Source organism: Notothenia rossii (assembly GCF_949606895.1).
Source record: "Notothenia rossii genome assembly, chromosome: 8".
Taxonomy (NCBI): Eukaryota; Metazoa; Chordata; class Actinopteri; order Perciformes; family Nototheniidae; genus Notothenia; species Notothenia rossii.
In genome coordinates this window covers 67,580,607-67,599,096 of record NC_136906.1, presented here as the reverse complement: position 1 = coordinate 67,599,096, position 18,490 = coordinate 67,580,607, and the positions used below count along the sequence as shown (strand labels likewise).

Genomic DNA, 18,490 nt, shown 5'->3' with positions numbered 1-18,490 from the left:
ATACCAACTAATTAATTTTCCACCCAGACTGTTCCACAAGGTGTGTAGGGAGGAGTATGGCACGCAAACAGGTCCCACGATGTTGGCAGCGCTCAAGCTTCAAGTGGAGATTTACAACAATAAATGTAATGACACCTGTGCTCTCCTGGGAACAACTTCCCAGGGAGCTCCTCTTGTGGTTGTGTGTTCTCCACTGATGAAGAAAGTGCACCAACTGAAGCACAGTGGGGAGCTGTGCTTCATAGATTCCTCAGGGAATTTGGACAGGGAGAACTGAAGGGTATTCCTCCTGACCCACAGCTGTGCTGGTGGCCTCCCTCTGGGCATTCTCCTCTGCCAGTCTGAGGATGAGCAGACTATTGCTCAAGGGCTGGAACAGCTAAAACAAGTTGTTGGAGAGAAGGGCTTTGCTGGCACGAGAAACGAAGAGCCACAACTGGTCATCACAGATGACTGTAGGGCAGAGAGGGGAGCTCTGGGAAAAGCATTTCCTAAGGCCACACTTCTCCTGTGCTCCTTCCATCTGCTACAAGCAGTTTGGAGGTGGCTGTGGAGCAAGGAGAGTGGGGTCACTCACGGAGACAGACCGGCACTTTTTGCCATTGTAAAAGAGATGCTTTACTGTCAGGAGATAGGCAGTGTGGATAGGCTTTACAGCGAGGCAAGAGGGCATCCAGTTGCAGCCAGGTTAGTGTTTAATGGAGACAAGTTAGTGATGTTTTGTTCACTGATCCTTGTTCCTAATCACTCCCTACCTTTTTACCTAATCCTAATCTTCCTTCCTCCCTCCCAAGCCTAAACCCCAAAACCTCTCCTCCTGTCGTGTAGTGTCGTCAATTCGCTTTTAACGGTAGTGCCTCTCAGCCACCGTAGTGTCGTGTCAGGTGGGCGTGTCGTGTAGTGTCGTGTAGTGTCATGTAGTGTCCGCGGCCGCAGCTAGACCATATTGGTAAGGACAGTTATTGCCACTCACGCATGCGCAGTTCGTACGTGCTCGGCGAGTAAAGTAACGAGTAAAGTAACAAATTACTTTATGTAGAGAGTAACGAAGTAGTTTAATATATTACTTTTTTTTAAAGTAATATGTAATATATTACATTTTTTTAGTAACGACCCCATCTCTGTGCAGTAGTGGTGGTATTTTGTTCACCATTTATTATGAATTGTGCAGCCATTATTTTAACAAGCATGTGGTAATGTTTGAATCTGGTTTGTATCTTATAAATGCTTGTGCGGTTACTTTGACCTTATGTGAATTCCTAGTTTATAACCTTAAAATGGGACATGTTACTAAGACAAAAGGAACACACTGGTTGACTGGAACCATGTCAAATTAACACTCTGGTTTTATGATTTTGACTTTAAGGATCTAATAAACCTTGGACAAAAGTTATTATCAGTGTTTTTTTTCAAGACTGATGAACTCATGTCGGAATATTTTATAGAGTAGATGTGTTTTGACATAATAATGGCTGGGATCTAACTGCATTAAACAATATCAGTTGGAAATATATACAAACAGTATACAGGTATTGATATGAAAAGGCCAAGGCAAACATTTATTGCTTAATATTGAGCGGCAAGCCTTGTTGATGAGTCACTTTCCCTGGTAAATAAGTCGATAACTGTTGAAGGGGTTACTATGTTAGACAGAAACCAGTTGTTATGGTTAGAGATCGTGTAACATTTAAACTGTTTTGAGCAATAAGGATAAAGGCCCACATTTCCTCCGGAACAGGAAAAAAAAAAACCTGGAGTGTCAGCTTACACTGTTCTCTCTTGTGACACCATCAGCTGTACTTTGAACAGGCTTGTGTTTGGTTAAAACCTGCCTTGCGCTGGATGGGTGGGGTAATGTGATGTGTCTTAGACCAGACAAGGTGAAGTCTCCTGTTATAATACGTGTTCAGGCAAAGAACGGACTTGAATGGAATCTTTTAACTCTAACACCGGAGAGACCGCATGCGAAAGGATTACTACTCTTTGGAAATAACATATTTGTATTGCATTTAGACCACAATGGAAGCAACCAGTGATACCACAAAAATCTTGGAGAAGGGTCCTGAATACCTTCGAAAACAAATGGAATTGGAGAGTGAGACAAAAGGAGGCATGAGTGCTGTGGAAAGGCTAGCTGCAAGCAAACTGAAATATGTCAAAAGCGAAAAGGTGGTCAACTCTACTCAGGCGCCAGTGATCAGTATTGGATCCGCCTCTGTGAGTAGCACTGGGTCTTCTAAGCGGAGCTCGAACCGTGGGGGGAATCGTGTCACAGGGAGTAACTCCAGAGAGACTGCATGTGGTGTACAAATCACCAGCTCGCCAGGGCAGGTACGTCGGTCCAGCTCCAAAAAACGACCAGACTCTATTCTGCTCTACAGACAGAAATGTGATTTACTGAGAGGGTCAACATTGGACCGAAAACACCACATAACACGTAGGTTGCTGCAGAGCTCCGTGCGTAAAAATGTTTTGTTACCTGAGGCCACAGATAAGGAGTGTGAAGCTGAGGGTGACAAGGAAACAATCACAACAGCTGTGGGAACAGTTAAGGAATGCAGCTCATATGTAGAAACCTCTCTATCCCAGCAGAGGAGGAATGGACTAGCAGGGCAGCACAGCAAAGAAAACAGTGGGTCTGGGTCAAAGGTGACAGGTGGGGTTTCAAAGAATTCTGCTGGTCTCCTAACAGTTCCTGAGGTTGCAAGGAGGCCTGGCAAAGGGGTCAGCCGTTCTCATTCTGATATCAGCTCCAGGTACTCCAAAAACTTTGCAGACTTTGATAATTTTTTCAAGTACTGTGGGCTTGGCAGTGATATTATTGACTCATTTGGGAAAGAGAACTTCTCTTCACGCTCAGCTGAAATTCAAATCAACATCCGGAGTTTTAGCACCTCTACGTCAGACGATGGTTTCTCCAGGAACAGTGGTGACAGCGACGGATTAATGGAAGAAAAGTTACATGAAAAGATAAGTCAAGGGACTTCAGTTATTGAGCGCAATGCAAGGATCATCAAATGGCTGTACAGCTGCAAAAATGCTATAGAGACTGGGCAAAAATTAAGAGACCTCGATTGAGATAACAGCTTAGTAGTTGGTGTGTTGTGTAAGTGTCTGTGTGTGTCCATTTTATGTTATCTTACATTTTTATGCATAAGGTCAGTGTGTGCCAATTTCAGAAAATGCTTCATGAAGTAAAGATTTATCATGTTTTCTTCTGTTCAAACTTGCATAGAGCTAGCTGGTACATTAGTTGCACAGAAAGCCCCACATGGCACGCATATAAACACAAAACTATATTCAATAAGAAAAAATGGTTTGTAGTTGGTCACATTCATGTGTTTAAGGTCAAAGCTATGGGCTTATGTGCAAACTAAAAGATGAAAACAGTGACACAAATCCAGAAGTCTACATGGATTTGAATTTAGCTTCAGTAAAAAACACTGGCCAAAAATACAAAAAACACTAATCTCCACTGATACACATCATATTTTTCATTTCTTAAATTTAAATACTAAATAAATCGTTAAAACACTTAAGGAGTTCCTATCATAAATTGTTATTGATGTTTTGCAATGTTAAATACATAGTCATTAACCTAACGTGAGTTAAAAGCTGCTAATGTTCGGTTGTCAGGTTGAAAAAATTCAATTTTGCTGATGTTCTCCCTTTCTGTTGTTTTCAATGACTCTACGATGTTGCTATAACCATTTAATCCATTACTAAATGCCGAATAATGTGTTAATTGACGGATTTTGGTCAAGTAATCATCATTCAATCACAATCTGGCAACTCAAGTAATTGGTATATTATCCATTTAAAAGTGTATATACCATTTATAAAAGGACTTCTAAATGAAGGCTTGGAGATGGTACTGTTGAAATTATGTTCCTCTGCTGGGCCTTTAGGTCACGACAAGCATGTGCCCTTAAATCATAACCTGCTTCTTAAAATCATAATCTAATGAGTGCACTTAGCATTTCTCTCCAGGTGAAAGGTACACACACACACACACACACACACACACACACACAGCTGAAACAATTTCATAACATTCATCTGCTACTTAGTAATTATTTATCTATTATCTAATATATCAATCCAATAACTTGTATATAGACTCGTATTGCACTATTCCACTTTCTTTTCTCTCACTTAAAAAAAAAAATTATAATTATAATTCTTTCTGTATTACTTTTAATATAGTATATTTTAATATTGGTTAATATTGTCTGCTTATCTGTATTATTGTGTTGCATTATTGGAGAAGCCTGTGACCTAAGATTTTCAACGACATAATTACTCTGTAGCTGTGTTAGTTTGACAATAAAGAACCTTGAACCTTGAACACACACACACACACACCACACAACACAACACAACACATGTATGTTGATGTTGTTAGGATCAAGGATTTCTTGTTGACACAAACATCACTGGTAAATCATTAAATGTAACTGCAGCCAGACATAAAGGCTGGTAGTTTTTAGTTGTTTTCCATTAACAGACTTAAAAAGTTTGTCTGTGAGTTCTGTGTGAGAGGAATGTACCTAATAACCTGATAGGCTTAAATCCAGTGACCCGATGTAAGTGTATCTCCACTTCCCTTCAAATCTCTGTCTGCTTTGTTTCTTTAACACTTTCCCTCTCTTTCTGACTTTAGCTGAGCAGAAGCAGTAACAGACACTATTGTTAATTGTTAGTGTTAAACTGAGTTAATCCCCACTCTGTTTTTCTCTCACACACTCAGAAGCAAACAATAAGTAGGTGTAGAGTATATGTGGGGTGATACTGCTGCACCCATGTTGTAGACACGCCTTTACTTCTTCCAGGAGCCTGGCAGACTATTTCCCCTCAAGACAAGTCTCTTCTTGTATGTTGCCAGAATGTAAAGCTACTGATTCAACGTTTCACATGTGGTTCAACCTACAGAAATGTACCGTGAGTGCGCAATGTGGGATGAATGACTGAAAATGAACACTGTGTGCATTTCTGTAGGCTTGCAAATGTCATCTTCTATCAGATCAAAAATGCTTTATTGACCAGGTTGGGGGGGGGGGGGGGTTGGTTTGTGTTACAGTGGCTCCATTTTAGACTATTATTGTGATTTTATTATGTTAAATTGTTGTTAGTACTATTCCAACACTAATGACTGGTGTTGCCTGTGTAACTTGTGTTTTATATTCAAGTACTGTATATTTTTCTACACAAATACAATTATTATTTTTCTTACAAGTAAACTGTTGATTGACTTTATACACAGTAATACTAAATATGCGTATCAAAAAAGCGGATGAAAGGAATAAACAATACCATACTGCTTCGAGGTGTTTTTTAATGTAATATATTTGGCCAAAAGAGGGCAGCATTTGGAGCTACTTTTAGGAAGACAAATAAAACAGCAGACTTTGTCCCTCAGATGAGCATACATAAATGTTGTGGACGTGAGATGTTTTACTTGTGCCATTCAAATTATGATACAGTATTTGAATTGGGCTTGAGTACTGTGAGTCTTGACTTACTTGAGAAGTGATAGGTGGAGAGTGATGACATGTAAAAACCGACTGTAAGGTAAAAACACAGTCCGTACATATAAAGACAGTGCCAGTCAGGCCTCTGGCCTCACACCTTTAATATTCAAAGATGTGTTTTGTATACATAAAATAATCTGCATCAAGCATTCAATTGTGTCTGCTATGGCTTTACACCAACATTTAAGTAACCTGTTTAAACTGTCATATTTGAAAATGACAACTATCTCTTAAAATCCCAAAGCTATGAATATGCAATTTGTTTTTCCAACAAACGTTAGCTACTAAATACAACTACTACTTAACCAACTACTAAGGGCATAATAAAATGTGAGAATCAAACAGACTATGGTAAGCCACTCATAATAAAGTGTACAATGATACTCCTGCATATGGACATCAGAGCAGAAAGTGCCCACAACAGAAGAAGGTAACCATATTAAATACCTGTAATACCTATATAGTGAGGTCTGAAATGTGGGACTGTTGCAAAAAACTCGATGAATATATCCTCATTACTCACACAAAAGTCCAGTGGTTTGTTCCCATCCCCCATTTCAAAATCAAAACATAAGTACATGTGCGCAGTCCTCTGTCACGTGCAGAAGAAAGACCCAACAAAGCTGAATGGATACAAATAATTGAAATGATTGACAGCACCATTCAGCCAATCAACATCGCCATTCTGGGTATGAACAAGATAAATACCGGAATTTGTCCAATCAGAGAGCACTAGGGGGGCGTGGACGAATTCCAGAGTGCGCACTGTGTTTACTTCCTTCAATATTTCCAACACGGCAGTCAGAGGACAAGAAGCAGAAGCTGAAGAGACAACAAATAAAGCAGTCGCTAAAGGTTTGTTTTGCCTTTTTGCACAAATGTTCAGCTCTTTTATATTGTAGTTGAGATTATTGATGTTCTTCCTCTCGTAAATATACGCGTTGAACTGACTGTCTTCTCATCATTTTTGCGATAAACGACTTGGGCAGCGTTTGCTAATGCTGTTATTTTTTAAATACTCAAATGAAATGCGTGTTTTTCGTTGTCAGGTGTGTTTTTTAAGCAATTTGGCTTATTATGCCATTTTGCATACCAGTGTTTACCCTTATTATCGTGATAATAAGGGACATACTAGACTGTAGCGTTTATAAATTCAATGCCGGCACTCATGTTGGTAGTTGTTGTCAAGCTTCATATAAACCATAACGGGTAGTGGTAGACTGCAGAGTGATTATTTTTGCACGAATGACAGGCTTTAATAATAAGATTCTTTATTCAGCCATGGTTCCAAGGGGCTCTTTTCTTTTCTTCTCTTCCCAGGGATTGTGTCCATAGAGCTTTCTTCACACAGAACATTTAGCTAAATTTGAACAAAAAACACATTTTGCATATCATTTAAATATGGGAATTGAATGTGTGCAACATAAATATAATTAGGGAAAATGAATAATTGAACCCATAGAAATCAGAAAATAACCAAATATATGTTATGCAGGGACAATATTTCTCAATGAGGTACTACATTTATTTTTTCTTTGCTCTTTGCTACCATAGACCTAGAGCATTAAGATACATTCTGCCTCTTCTTCTGTGTTTGAAGTTGCAGCGACCATCTCTGCTCACTTCCCCCCGGCTAAAATGCCTTTCCTGGGCAAGGACTGGAGGTCACCTGGATGGAGCTGGAAAAAGACAGATGATGGCTGGAAAAGGATTATCTTCTATGGACATGAGTTGGAAGATAACAACAAAGAAATAGACTTGAAAGCGTAAGGTTCATTTTATATTCACATTTATTTGTGTTGGTATCATTACTCGCTCACCTTAGTCATCTATCTGGCCTTAATGACATTTTCATACCTCAATGGTGATGGAGTCAGTCAGTACTCTATCAGGTTACATAAACATTTTACTGACCGCATATATGATTTGAAGATTAATTAGATCCTCAGTAAACAAATGCAACTTAATTTAAGTATAAAACTATTTTTTTCTCTAAAGTCCTCAGCACCCTGATGTTTTCAATGCACTGCTTAGACCATTGTATATCCTAAGTCTGGAAGACATGGATATACACATGGACATGGATTGTTTACTTTTAGAGGTATCATATCTTGATGATAAAACCATAATGAGTCAAATGTGCTGCCCTTCAAAGTAATGAGTCTGAGTAAAATGTAATTGAAAACTATTAAATTAGTGAGTTTTGTCTAATTTTATTAGCAGTAGAACACAGTTCTTTGGATACCAATTTGATAACAGAATTTAATATATGTAATATAATATTAACCATGAAAGTAGGTAAAACGTTTACAATGATTTAATTCTGATGACACAAAATATGCATAAGGAGCCAGAGTGCAACACTTTTCCTGACTTTCAAGTTTACTTCCACTGATGAGAACCTTATCATAACCCATGGTGCGGGTTACTTCTTGAGTCGTTTTAAAAAAAAATTGATTTTAACCAAATCATCCAGCCCTCTGCTTTATAGTAATATGTCGCAGAGCCTCACATTTAGCTTTATTGAATGACATTAAGGACAACTGTACTGTAAAAAGAACTTAGCGGTATTCAGAGCACAGCATGTAATCAGATATAATCAAAGAAAGCATTTACTATTTATGTTAAATATCATTGTGCCCTCAAAGAATTTCCCTTTCTTATCAAACTATCCCCTCAAAGCAGAACACACACATTCTTGAAGTCAATTAGCACACATATGAATCAACTTGTCCAACCTTTATATTATATATATAACCTGTTGTTATACAGTGACACTGACTAGACCTGCAAATGTCATTATTGGTGGTAATTGTTAATGTTTTGGCTTCATGATTGACTTTATATTGGGAGATAATATTTAAAAACAATATATAACGTGAAATTGTGGTTGCGGGAAAGTATCTGGAAACACAGTTGAACCTACTGTAATGTTTGCCTTCTTAATTTAATTAAAGGAATACTCCACTTCCAAAAGGATTATTGGTATATCAATTATTCACCTGTGTTGCCTTAAATTCTTGAAGAAAATCTAGTATTTTGGAATACTACGAAAATACATGTATTTTGAAGTTCTAACAAGTAAAATTATACAAGTTAAAGAAGTAAAAGAACTAACAATCAAATAAAAATCACAAAAAATAAGTTTAAGGTGTGTGTGTGTGTGTGTGTGTGTGTGTGTGTGTGTGTGTGTGTGTGTGTGTGTGTGTGTGTGTGTGTGTGTGTGTGTGTGTGTGTGTGTGTGTGTGTGTGTGTGTGTGTGTGTGTGTGTGTGTGTGTGTGTGTGTGTGTGTGTGTGTGTGTGTGTGTGTGTGTGTGTGTGTGTGTGTGTGTGTGTGTGTGTGTGTGGAGATGGGGTTGTTTTACCTTAGTTTGAATTTGCAGTGTAGCAATATAATCTATCCAGTACAAAAGCAAGTAAACAGCGAGCAGGATGTTGCGGCCCTGCTGGTGCTGAGGGGGTTAACAGTGGGTGATATCTCCCTCAAGTCAGTGCTGCCTCTTCTATGGATCAATCATTTACAGTACCTCACAGTGCCACGTTAGCTTGTCAGCAGTCTTTTCACTAAACAGACACACCATCAGACAATAGATAATGACATCATCCGTCCACATTGGCCGCTCTCCAAATGCAGCCTCGCTCAAAAGGCCAGTGACATCATGCAGCAGAGGTGCAGACACACATAAGAAAGAAAGGCAATATGATGGCCACTGGCATGGTACGCTGTGTACCAGAAGTAATTCATCATAATGTATCTCTTCATGTCAACAAAACTCTATCACCTAGCGTCATTATCAAAATTACACGTTATTACTTTTTGAATATCATTATCAATACTACTTTCAATACCATACGCAATACTACTTTTCTATTTTACTTCAATTATCTCACTGTGTATCTTTCTTTTATCTTTATTCTTTAAGGCACTGGTGTTAGTATTACTTCTTATTCACTTAATATTTGTACTCTTATATGTCATTCTTATGTTCCTATGTGTCTGATCAGGTACAATCATTTAATTGAAGAATTAATACGTTTAATTTATAAAAACAATTCTTATCTCTCATCTTTAACACTCAAGAAAATGTGTAGGCTAGTATTTGGCTCTTACTTTTCTATCAATCTCTGTGACAGATTATTTTATCTGACAAGGTAGGAAATGCCTTGATTGTTTAGTCATCTTGCATGAAATAAATGCCTCTATGTTTTACATTACATTTAACTTGTTAGACGCTTTTATCCAAAGCGGCTTACATACATTCAGTACTGTGGGCAATCCCCACAGGAGCAATTTGGGGTGAGGTGTCTTGCCAAGGGACACAACGACATGCTGACTGCAGTGGGACTCGAATTTACAACCCCCTGATTCAAAGTTCAGTGCACTATCCACTGAGCCACAGCCTCCCTTACTCATCTTAAAGTGAGTAAGGGAAGTATTAAGCTTAATTTCAGCCACTTATTTGTTTTCTTCCCTGTTGACTTCCTACATAGCCCTTAGCCTTTTTAGCTCTGTATTTCAGGATTTAAATATCCACAAATCCCTCTGAACATTCCTGCTGCTGTGTAATGTCTTTTATTGGCTCTGAGGAGGCCGATGCTCTGCGTGCCACCTGTGTTAAAAAGTCAGGCTATTATTACATTCCTCACTTGTAATGCACTGTGCTTGCATGTGTGTTTGTGTGTTGGCATGTGCAATTGGATAAATGGATAGAGACGAAAGGATTACTGTGGAGCCCATTCACCCCGATCTGTTACGTTCACAGTCGGACAAGCAAAGCCTTGCCTTCTCTTATGTTGGAGGGAAAAATTAATTCGTTTTTAAATCCAAAAGCATGTGTATTGAAATCGCCCAGTTTGTGAGTCATCATTTTTTTAGTCATAACAACACGTACTCCTTAATCTTGGGTTTTTTCATGTTTCAAATGTTTATTTCCTTGCTGGTCACTTGTATTGTAATATAAAAAAGAGATAAATTATTATTTCAAACTTGTATATGTCCTGGCCCTTTTCACCACAAAATACTGCAGCTCTTGAACTGCGTACGTTATACATACAGTATAATGCCATGGCAGTGACATTCAGGACATCAAGAAAGAGTCACTTGCTCCAGGCTTATCTTATTGTTCTCGTTGGTTTTTTACATTGTATTACAGTTGCACTGGTCACACTCTAATGCAAATTCTTCCCACGCCTTCTGTGTCCAACAGGCTCTGCAGTGACAACAAAGAGAATGTGTTTGTTGGGGAAGTGTGTGAGCTCGCCAGCACAAAGAGGAAAAAGGACCTCTACAACAATAACACCAAATCTCAGTGTGAGTTTCAGCAACACAGAATCACTCTTTTGGCTTCATGTGTTTTTAAAAATAATATAAAACAGTCAGGGAAGCGCAAGCTATAATTTCACAATTTAAAGGTGCTTGTACTCTACTGGAGGACTTCTAGTTTGTGTTATTTCACTTATACTACCCTATTTTTAACATATTTAATTAAATTATTATGCTTTGCAGGTTAAGATCTTTACATACAAAGGATATGATGGTCCCATAAAATATGAGGCATTGTAGTCATAATTGTCAATAAACCCTTCTGTAAGATCATTAGGACTGAAACATTGCTTTTTGGTGGGAAACACTTAAAGGTGGGGTAGGTAAGTTCGAGAAACCGGCTCGAGATACACTTTTTGTTATATTCCATGGAATGCTCTTAACAACCTGATAGCAATGAATATCTTAAGTGCTTTGACAAAAAATCCATTAAAAAATGTCATCTGTGGAACCCGTAATACTGTAAAAAGCACGACCAATCATTTTAGCCGGCCCGGCTAAAGTAACTGGATGACCTACCTGCCTGTCAGCCTTCCATCTGTGCACAAACTTATCTCGTGCCCTCATTGGTCATGTGCGCGTACGTGTGTGTTGGAGGAGGGGCTCTGTAAGGAAGAGGCAGATTTTTTTTCCGGTTGTGTATTTTCAAATTCTAGCGCACTCGAGCTGGTTTCTCCAAAATTACCTACCCCACCTTTGATGTAACTAAAACTTATGTTTGATTAGAAGAAGCCAAAACGGATTGGATTGCCGACCTGTCTGTCAGCCTTCCATCTCGTGCACGCACAAATGTATCTCGTGCCCTCATTGGGCGTGCCGTCATTGGGCGTGCATTGCAGCAGTACTTCAATGACTCGCCAGCAACAGGCGGCCACTTTCACCATGGCAGAGTTAGGTTCAACCTCGTCTACTGGTCGCAAAAGAAAAAATGTAACGGAGCAAATTAAGAACATAAAGAAAGCGGAAACTAGGAGAAGTCAAATCAGAGTCAATATCGGAGTTGCTTTGGCTGTGTAGTATTGCTAACCTAGATGTGTTTAGCTTTGCCTGATATGTAACGTTACTGCAGCCTGCTCTCGCGGAGGAGGTGCTCTGTAAGGAAGTCTGAAGGAAGGGGCGGATTCGTTCAAATTGTGTACTTTCAAATTTGAGTGCACTGGAGCCGGTTTCTGAAACTTACCTACCCCACCTTTAAACGACATCTGACCTGAAGAACTCCCTGACTTCTGCTTAAATAGGTTTTTTAACTTGCAATGAGGTAGAAAGTTACAAAGACAACAAAAAGTGACATTAGGCGCTTTCACACCGGAGTATTTTTCCCAGTATAGTTCCGAAAAATTTCGTTGGTTCATACCAAAAAAATTCGGAGCTAAAGAGTTCTGATGAACTAAATAGCCTACGGCAAAAGTACTTGGTGTGAAAGCGCATATTATTGCCTTTGTTTCCCCTAAAGTTGATTCTTAGACTGGAGCCACATGAGAACGGTAACGCAAACGAACCAAAATCGTTATCAAAAAAGTCTTCCGTCCACACGCAATAGGCACCAGAGACGTGTGTCCGTTCACAGGAGACCGCTCGACCCGCTGGACATATGCCGGGCCTGTAAGTGGCGCTGTACTTCCGCCACAAAATACACCAAAAGCAGCGAAGAAGACTTCCGAGCATGGTTTCCATGGTTGCCCTTCTGTTAATTCTCCGCAATGGATTTAGCAGCAGAGGTGGGGAGAGGCAGGGCTCTTTTTCTCCGTCAGCAGCAGCTGATCTCTGATCCCTCTCTCCTGTCCGATTAGACTTCACTCACGTTTATGTCCATATCTAGCTAGTTCTAGCTAATGATATGACTGCCTGAGTGTCAAAGGACACCTAAACAATAAGCGAAGTTTTGACTGGAGAATTTTAGATTTCGGCTAACGGAAACTCTGCCGTGCGGGGGTCCACTGGAGGCACCTGCTGGGTGCACTGTCCTGTGAGATACCGGGACCTGGCTCGAAACACAATGACGCAGGAGAGGCGGGGCTATTGCGTCATCGTTATCAGAAAATGATCGTATAGGGCGTAGACACGGAGCAGTTTGGCCCCCCAGAGCGTTTCGTCCGCAGATCTACCCACCTTGGGACCCGTTATCGTTATCTGCGTTTCCCTGTCGGCCTCGTGTGGCCGAACCGTCTATATGATAGAGAACTGTAGCGGATACGAATGTTACAGTTCTCTTGTGGCTCCAGCCTTAGTCTTATTACTGAGAGTGTACAGGTGTGCAGAAGCTCTGTGAAGTGCTGCCTTTAGGTGACAGAGCAATTTAAACCGGTATTTGCCTGGTATGCAGTTCACTCTGTTCAGCTCAGCTTCAAACAAGTCAGTCTGGTCAAATATAATTTCAGGTTGTTTGCTTTGTCCTTTTCACTGTTTGCACTCTCCTCCCCCAGTTTTTGACATGTCTATGTTTATTGTGGTTTAAATGGCTGGTCAGCTAAAAGGTTTAACATTGCAGCCCTGTGTCATTTTAATCATAAAGAACTGTAGAAGTTTGAATGCGTTTTAATAGCATTAAAATGTCCTAAGATCCTTATATATATAAAAATGTTCTGCATTTTTTTACGCCCAAAGCACAAACAGAAGATTTACACAATAGTATCCTAACAACATTAACAGTAACATTTATAATAACAACTATCAGAATACCTTATATATCCCACAGAATCAGAATCTGTCAAATCTGTTGTAATTATATACCACATGTGGGGAGGTTATGATGTCCATTGTTTGTTTTTTTAAAGGTTTTGAGTCAATAAGATGACAGAATGTAAGATTAGCTATATTGGTTTTTATGCTGCGAATCTATTGGATTGGATTGCATTCAATTTCAAAGGGAGTTATAAAATAAAAGTATGTACATTTACACCAAAACAAAAAATGCTGTTTGAAAGGATCAATAATGTGTTTGTCATTTCCCGTTGTCCAGTTGTTTTCACAGATAAATGGATATATGTGCAGAAAGGCAGCACGAAAGAGGTGAATGCTGCAGCTGTTAACAGAACGATTCCCATGAAGCCGTATTATTTTCAAATAAACTAATATTTAATCAAAAAGAAACATTTGTGTTTTTAATGTTCAACACACAGCGACATGGATACTGCACGCTTGGTGAAGCCCTCAACCGTCTAGACTTTTCCAGTGCCATTCAGGACTTAAGTAGATTCAACTATGTTGCAAAAGTGAGTAATGAAGACACGTGTTGATTTAAGAATCCTCTTGAGATTGTTGTTCCGTTGTTTGTTCTGGTGTGACATAAACAAACGACTCCTTCACTAAATGTCTTACTCTCTTTTTCTCCTATAGCTTTTCCAGCTTATAGCCAGGTCTCAGCTGTGCAATTTGAGTGGAGCTGCTCAGAAAAACTATTTTAATATACTGGAGAAGATTGTACGAAAGGGTAAGGAGATTTCAGGAATTGTTGTTGCCCACTAGCCTCTAATTTAAACTCTTGTTGCGGTTGTAAAAGTAACGACTTCTGTTTATTGACCTTATTATTATTGCACTGAATGCCTAACCCCAAAACCAATTGAAACAGTGTGTGAAATGCATATGGGAGTCTAAAATACAGCAGTGTTAATTGAAAACTGTGGTTCTGTTAAAAGACATGTTTGTTTTAAGGTATTTTTAATCTTAGGATACAAAAATAAGGTATTTTGTGTCGATTTTCTGAAGGATTTGTTCTGTGTGTTTCTACTAGTTCTAGACGACCACTACAACCCGCGCCTTGTGAAGGATTTGCTGCAGGACCTGAGCTCGACACTGCACAGTCTGGCGATTCATGTCGGCAGGTGTGTCCTCGTGGGAAACGTCAACATCTGGTTGTGCAGACTAAAGACCATTCATGAATGGAAGCAGCAGCTCAACAACCTGCACATCCCTAAGGTAGAAGGTCACTGGTGTTTGTGTGTGTGTGGACCTGCAGGTATGCATGTGTGAATTTCATTGTGTGTAGGAAATCTAAACACCTCAACACGCCTCTTAGTGAAGTAGGTTTACATCCTTTATATCCTGTTTCCACGTAATTAATAAGTGAGAAACATTAAATATGGAAGGGGAAGTGTTGACAATAATCTTTGACTAGAAGACTTCATGCTCAACTTTGTATGAATGGCATCATTCTATTGGATTGCTTTACAATCCAGCTTTGAATTTGAATGTGTCATTGTTATTTGTTTCCCCAGCAAATTTGCAATGGCGTGTCATTCAACGAATTGCCGCTACACACACAAAACGACATCCTCTGCAAGTTATCTGATGCCTGTGACATCATTAACCTGGGACAGGCCACGCCTACTCTGCAGAGCCTCAGTGAGAGCAGCATCCTGTGGAAGAAACTCTGCCACTTCCACTTCTCAGACAAACAGGTGAGAGAAAAACATATTTAGTTTAATCAGCAATGCACAAGGAGAAATGAAGGCTAAATGCGGGATTAAAACAAATATTTTAAAGGGGATAGGCTTTAAACTTACAATAATAATTTATGGTCAAGCATCCAAAGATATGGCTGCCAAATAGTTCACCATTTGACCACTAGAGGGCAGAATAGCCACAGTTTTCTCACATTGATCTCTCTCACTCTCATTCCCTCATAAACGCACACACAAAAACACACATCATATAACACATACTCAGGGTTGGTCTGGTTGAGAAATTGTCCTAAATAATATGTGATTTCACTTTTCCCGTTTATAATAACATGACTGTCTATTGTGTTTTAATTTGTTTGTGTGTTTCCTTCCACTCACATGCAGTTCTGTAAGAATTTGGTCCTATCCAAAAGTGATCATGTGGACTGGAAGCTGATGTATTTCACCTTGAGGAAACATTATCCAATGAGGGAGCAGTACGGCGACACCCTGCACTTCTGCAAACACTGTAGCATCCTCTTCTGGCAGGTAAACCAGAAGATAACACACACTTAAAACCAAATAGGCGGCATATAGGAAACACCATAGCTAAAACTCTTTAAATAAATTACAAGCTTTACATACGTAGGAGGGAAGCTTTAAAACTAGGTAGCAATAAGGTCAATCCAAGTTCAACTGATTAGTTTAGCTTTTGGGCTTTCAGTTTTTGAACAGTAGATGAAGGCAAAACCGAGACATTTATCACAGACCTGACACCTCTTAAATTATACATGGATCACACATGTGGATCAAATCAAGTATCACGTTTATACCAGAGCTCATTGTATTTCCTTGGCCAAAGAGACATTTGTTGCAATCACGCAGTCTCCCTCACGCTGATACGTGTCTTTAGCATGCTGTGAGAAAGGTGTTCCAATAGTAATTGAAACACATTTTTTTTGCACATTTATCCATATTACAGTTCAAATGTAACTAAAAATGATGTTGCCTTTTTACTTTGAGTAGTTAGAGATCAGACCAGTCTAAAAAATGTTTTCCCAGGCAGCCATTAGCTCACCTTTAAAATCCGACTCTATTGAAAAGTCACAAGTGGACAAAAAAATCATCCCATTTCAAAACAATATTCTCGATATTCAACAGGGATTAATGATTCACATATATAAGTGAATACATTATCACTGATAAGATAAGATAAAGTTGAGTGTCACATGGGAAAATGTGTCTTGTGCTTCAAGACTCTGCATTACACAACATTATTGCTATTTAATGCTACAATACAATAAATATATAATACAAAATATACAAAGCATGTATATTATACATTTATACACTCATGCATAAACATGCATACATTTACATGTTAAGTAGTTATTTAACATAAAAGATAATGGTGATGATGATGGTTATCCTTGTTGCCCATAAATGTAATTAAAATCTCATGTGCTAATGCATACTGTACTTAGCTGTCAGTGGTAACAAATACATTTAAAAAACACTCACTGTTTGCCCTCACTGACACATTTGATAAGACGTTTAACCACGTGTAAGACAGAGTTTGAGGTATTAATCGGGGAAGATTGGCATCTCCCCAGACTAATGGTACCTGGATTCAAAATGCAGCATTTCCTTATATATCTCCCCCCACCTTTTTGTGATTATCTACCACACACAGTCTTGTTTTCCTCCCTGGCTGGGTCCCTGTACTGTTTAACCTCTTCCCTCTCCTTGCTTGTCTCCTTCCTTCCTGGCTCCCCTTCTCCCTGACTCTTAAAGGATCGCCACCTGACTTTGTTATTAAAGGTACTTTTCTTCCCATCACGCCTTTCTGTGCTGTCAGCTGCTGGTTTGTCTCCGATCTGATGATAACTTATCTTTTTTCTGTGTGTCATCATGTTTTGCTCGAGTTGTGTTTAGCAAACAGTGCCGCTCTTTCCGCTGACTTTTAAATGGCCTGTAACCACATTCTTGAAGTTCATAAATTCATCTGAATGTTGAGTTAGCGTGTCTGAAAGTAAACTGTCAGTCGTCATTTAGTTTAACACAGATATTTATCTATGTGCATGCATACAAATGTCCAGGATTAGACCACAACAGTAAATGAGTAAATCCATCACTAAATATGTGTAGAAGTCCTTCCATGTTCTTGGTATGTGCTGGTTGCTGTTTCTGCTGGTTCTGTCTCTCTTCTCTCTAACATGTTGTTGTCTGTCTTATAGGACTGTGGCCATCCGTGCACAGCCATCGATCCGGACAGCTGCCTCATGCCCATTTCTCCGCAGCACTTTATCGAACTCTTCCAGTTCTAAACCCTCCATGTTTATCTTCAAGCGAAGCGTCCGTTTACACGAGACTCTTATGTCATTTACCGAAATACAAAGGGCTTAAACTGAAAGAGATGACTTGTTTATGTCTTCATTTCTTTACGCACAAGGGTTTCCACTAGAAAAAGGAAATATTAAATGTGTAATATTGGTGAAATATTCCTCCTGCTGCACAAATGTTTTGTCTTCTTGGCTAACAAAATCTGTTCTTCATTGAGGAAAGACAAAATAAAATGTCAATGTAAGGTGAAAATGTGAAAGATTTATATGTAAAAGAAGTTGTAGCATGTTTATGGTAGGTAAGTGGTTATATGTAATGTTTAAGAGTTTTTTTAAGTTGTCAACATTTATATTGAGGCAGAGTAAGATGACTCGTGTTCATTGTTCGTTTAGTGTGGTTAAACTAAGCTGCTTTTTACTCTGTACTGTTTTGGTGGTATTGTTCTGCAATAACTGAACGCATGTCTGTTTACATACGGTATGTTGTCCTCAGTGAATTCTTGTTGTGCTCTTTGTACATTGAAGGAAAAAATATGTAAAACTCCATGAGCTAGACATGTTTTTACTGCGTACTTTTGCCAGAGAAAATGTTAAACATTATTTATGAAAGAAAACATTTTTTAACTTTCTTCCAACTTTTGTAATCATTATTTAACGTCTCAATACTTACTTGGGACAGGATTGAACTTGCTATAAATAATTAAATATTTCTAAAAACATGTTTCTGGGCGGGGAATTATTTTTTACGATCTTCATTTAGTTTTAACTGTAGTTTCCACTCCATGGATATTAATGATTTGCTACCTTAAAAAGCAATGAAAATAGTTTGTCATTGACCATTGGAGCAATATTTCATGCTTAATAGTCTTTCTTTAATGTTGGAGATTCATTTTCTGTAAAGATGTAACAAAAGT

General features: G+C 38.9%; 2 protein-coding genes across 3 annotated transcripts; both read left to right on the top strand.

Annotated features, from left to right (window-relative positions):
- The first annotated feature begins 833 nt into the window (after positions 1 to 833).
- On the top strand, positions 834 to 5,320 carry fam110c (family with sequence similarity 110 member C). The gene has a single exon (XM_079646776.1). The coding sequence runs from the start codon at positions 2,020 to 2,022 to the stop codon at positions 3,076 to 3,078; it is 1,059 nt and encodes a 352-aa protein (XP_079502902.1). The 5' UTR covers positions 834 to 2,019; the 3' UTR covers positions 3,079 to 5,320.
- Positions 5,321 to 6,257: 937 nt separating this feature from the next.
- Positions 6,258 to 18,297, top strand: fbxo25 (F-box protein 25). 2 transcript variants are annotated; one of them, XM_079643488.1, is made up of 11 exons: positions 6,258 to 6,386; positions 7,132 to 7,297; positions 10,740 to 10,843; positions 13,815 to 13,864; positions 13,975 to 14,067; positions 14,192 to 14,285; positions 14,586 to 14,770; positions 15,070 to 15,252; positions 15,640 to 15,783; positions 17,029 to 17,055; positions 17,472 to 18,297. In XM_079643488.1, the coding sequence occupies exons 2-11, from the start codon at positions 7,170 to 7,172 to the stop codon at positions 17,559 to 17,561; spliced, it is 1,098 nt and encodes a 365-aa protein (XP_079499614.1). In that variant the 5' UTR covers positions 6,258 to 6,386; positions 7,132 to 7,169; the 3' UTR covers positions 17,562 to 18,297. The 2 variants fall into 2 exon arrangements, with proteins under 2 accessions (XP_079499614.1, XP_079499615.1); XM_079643489.1 differs by lacking the exon at positions 17,029 to 17,055.
- The last annotated feature ends 193 nt before the right edge of the window (positions 18,298 to 18,490 follow it).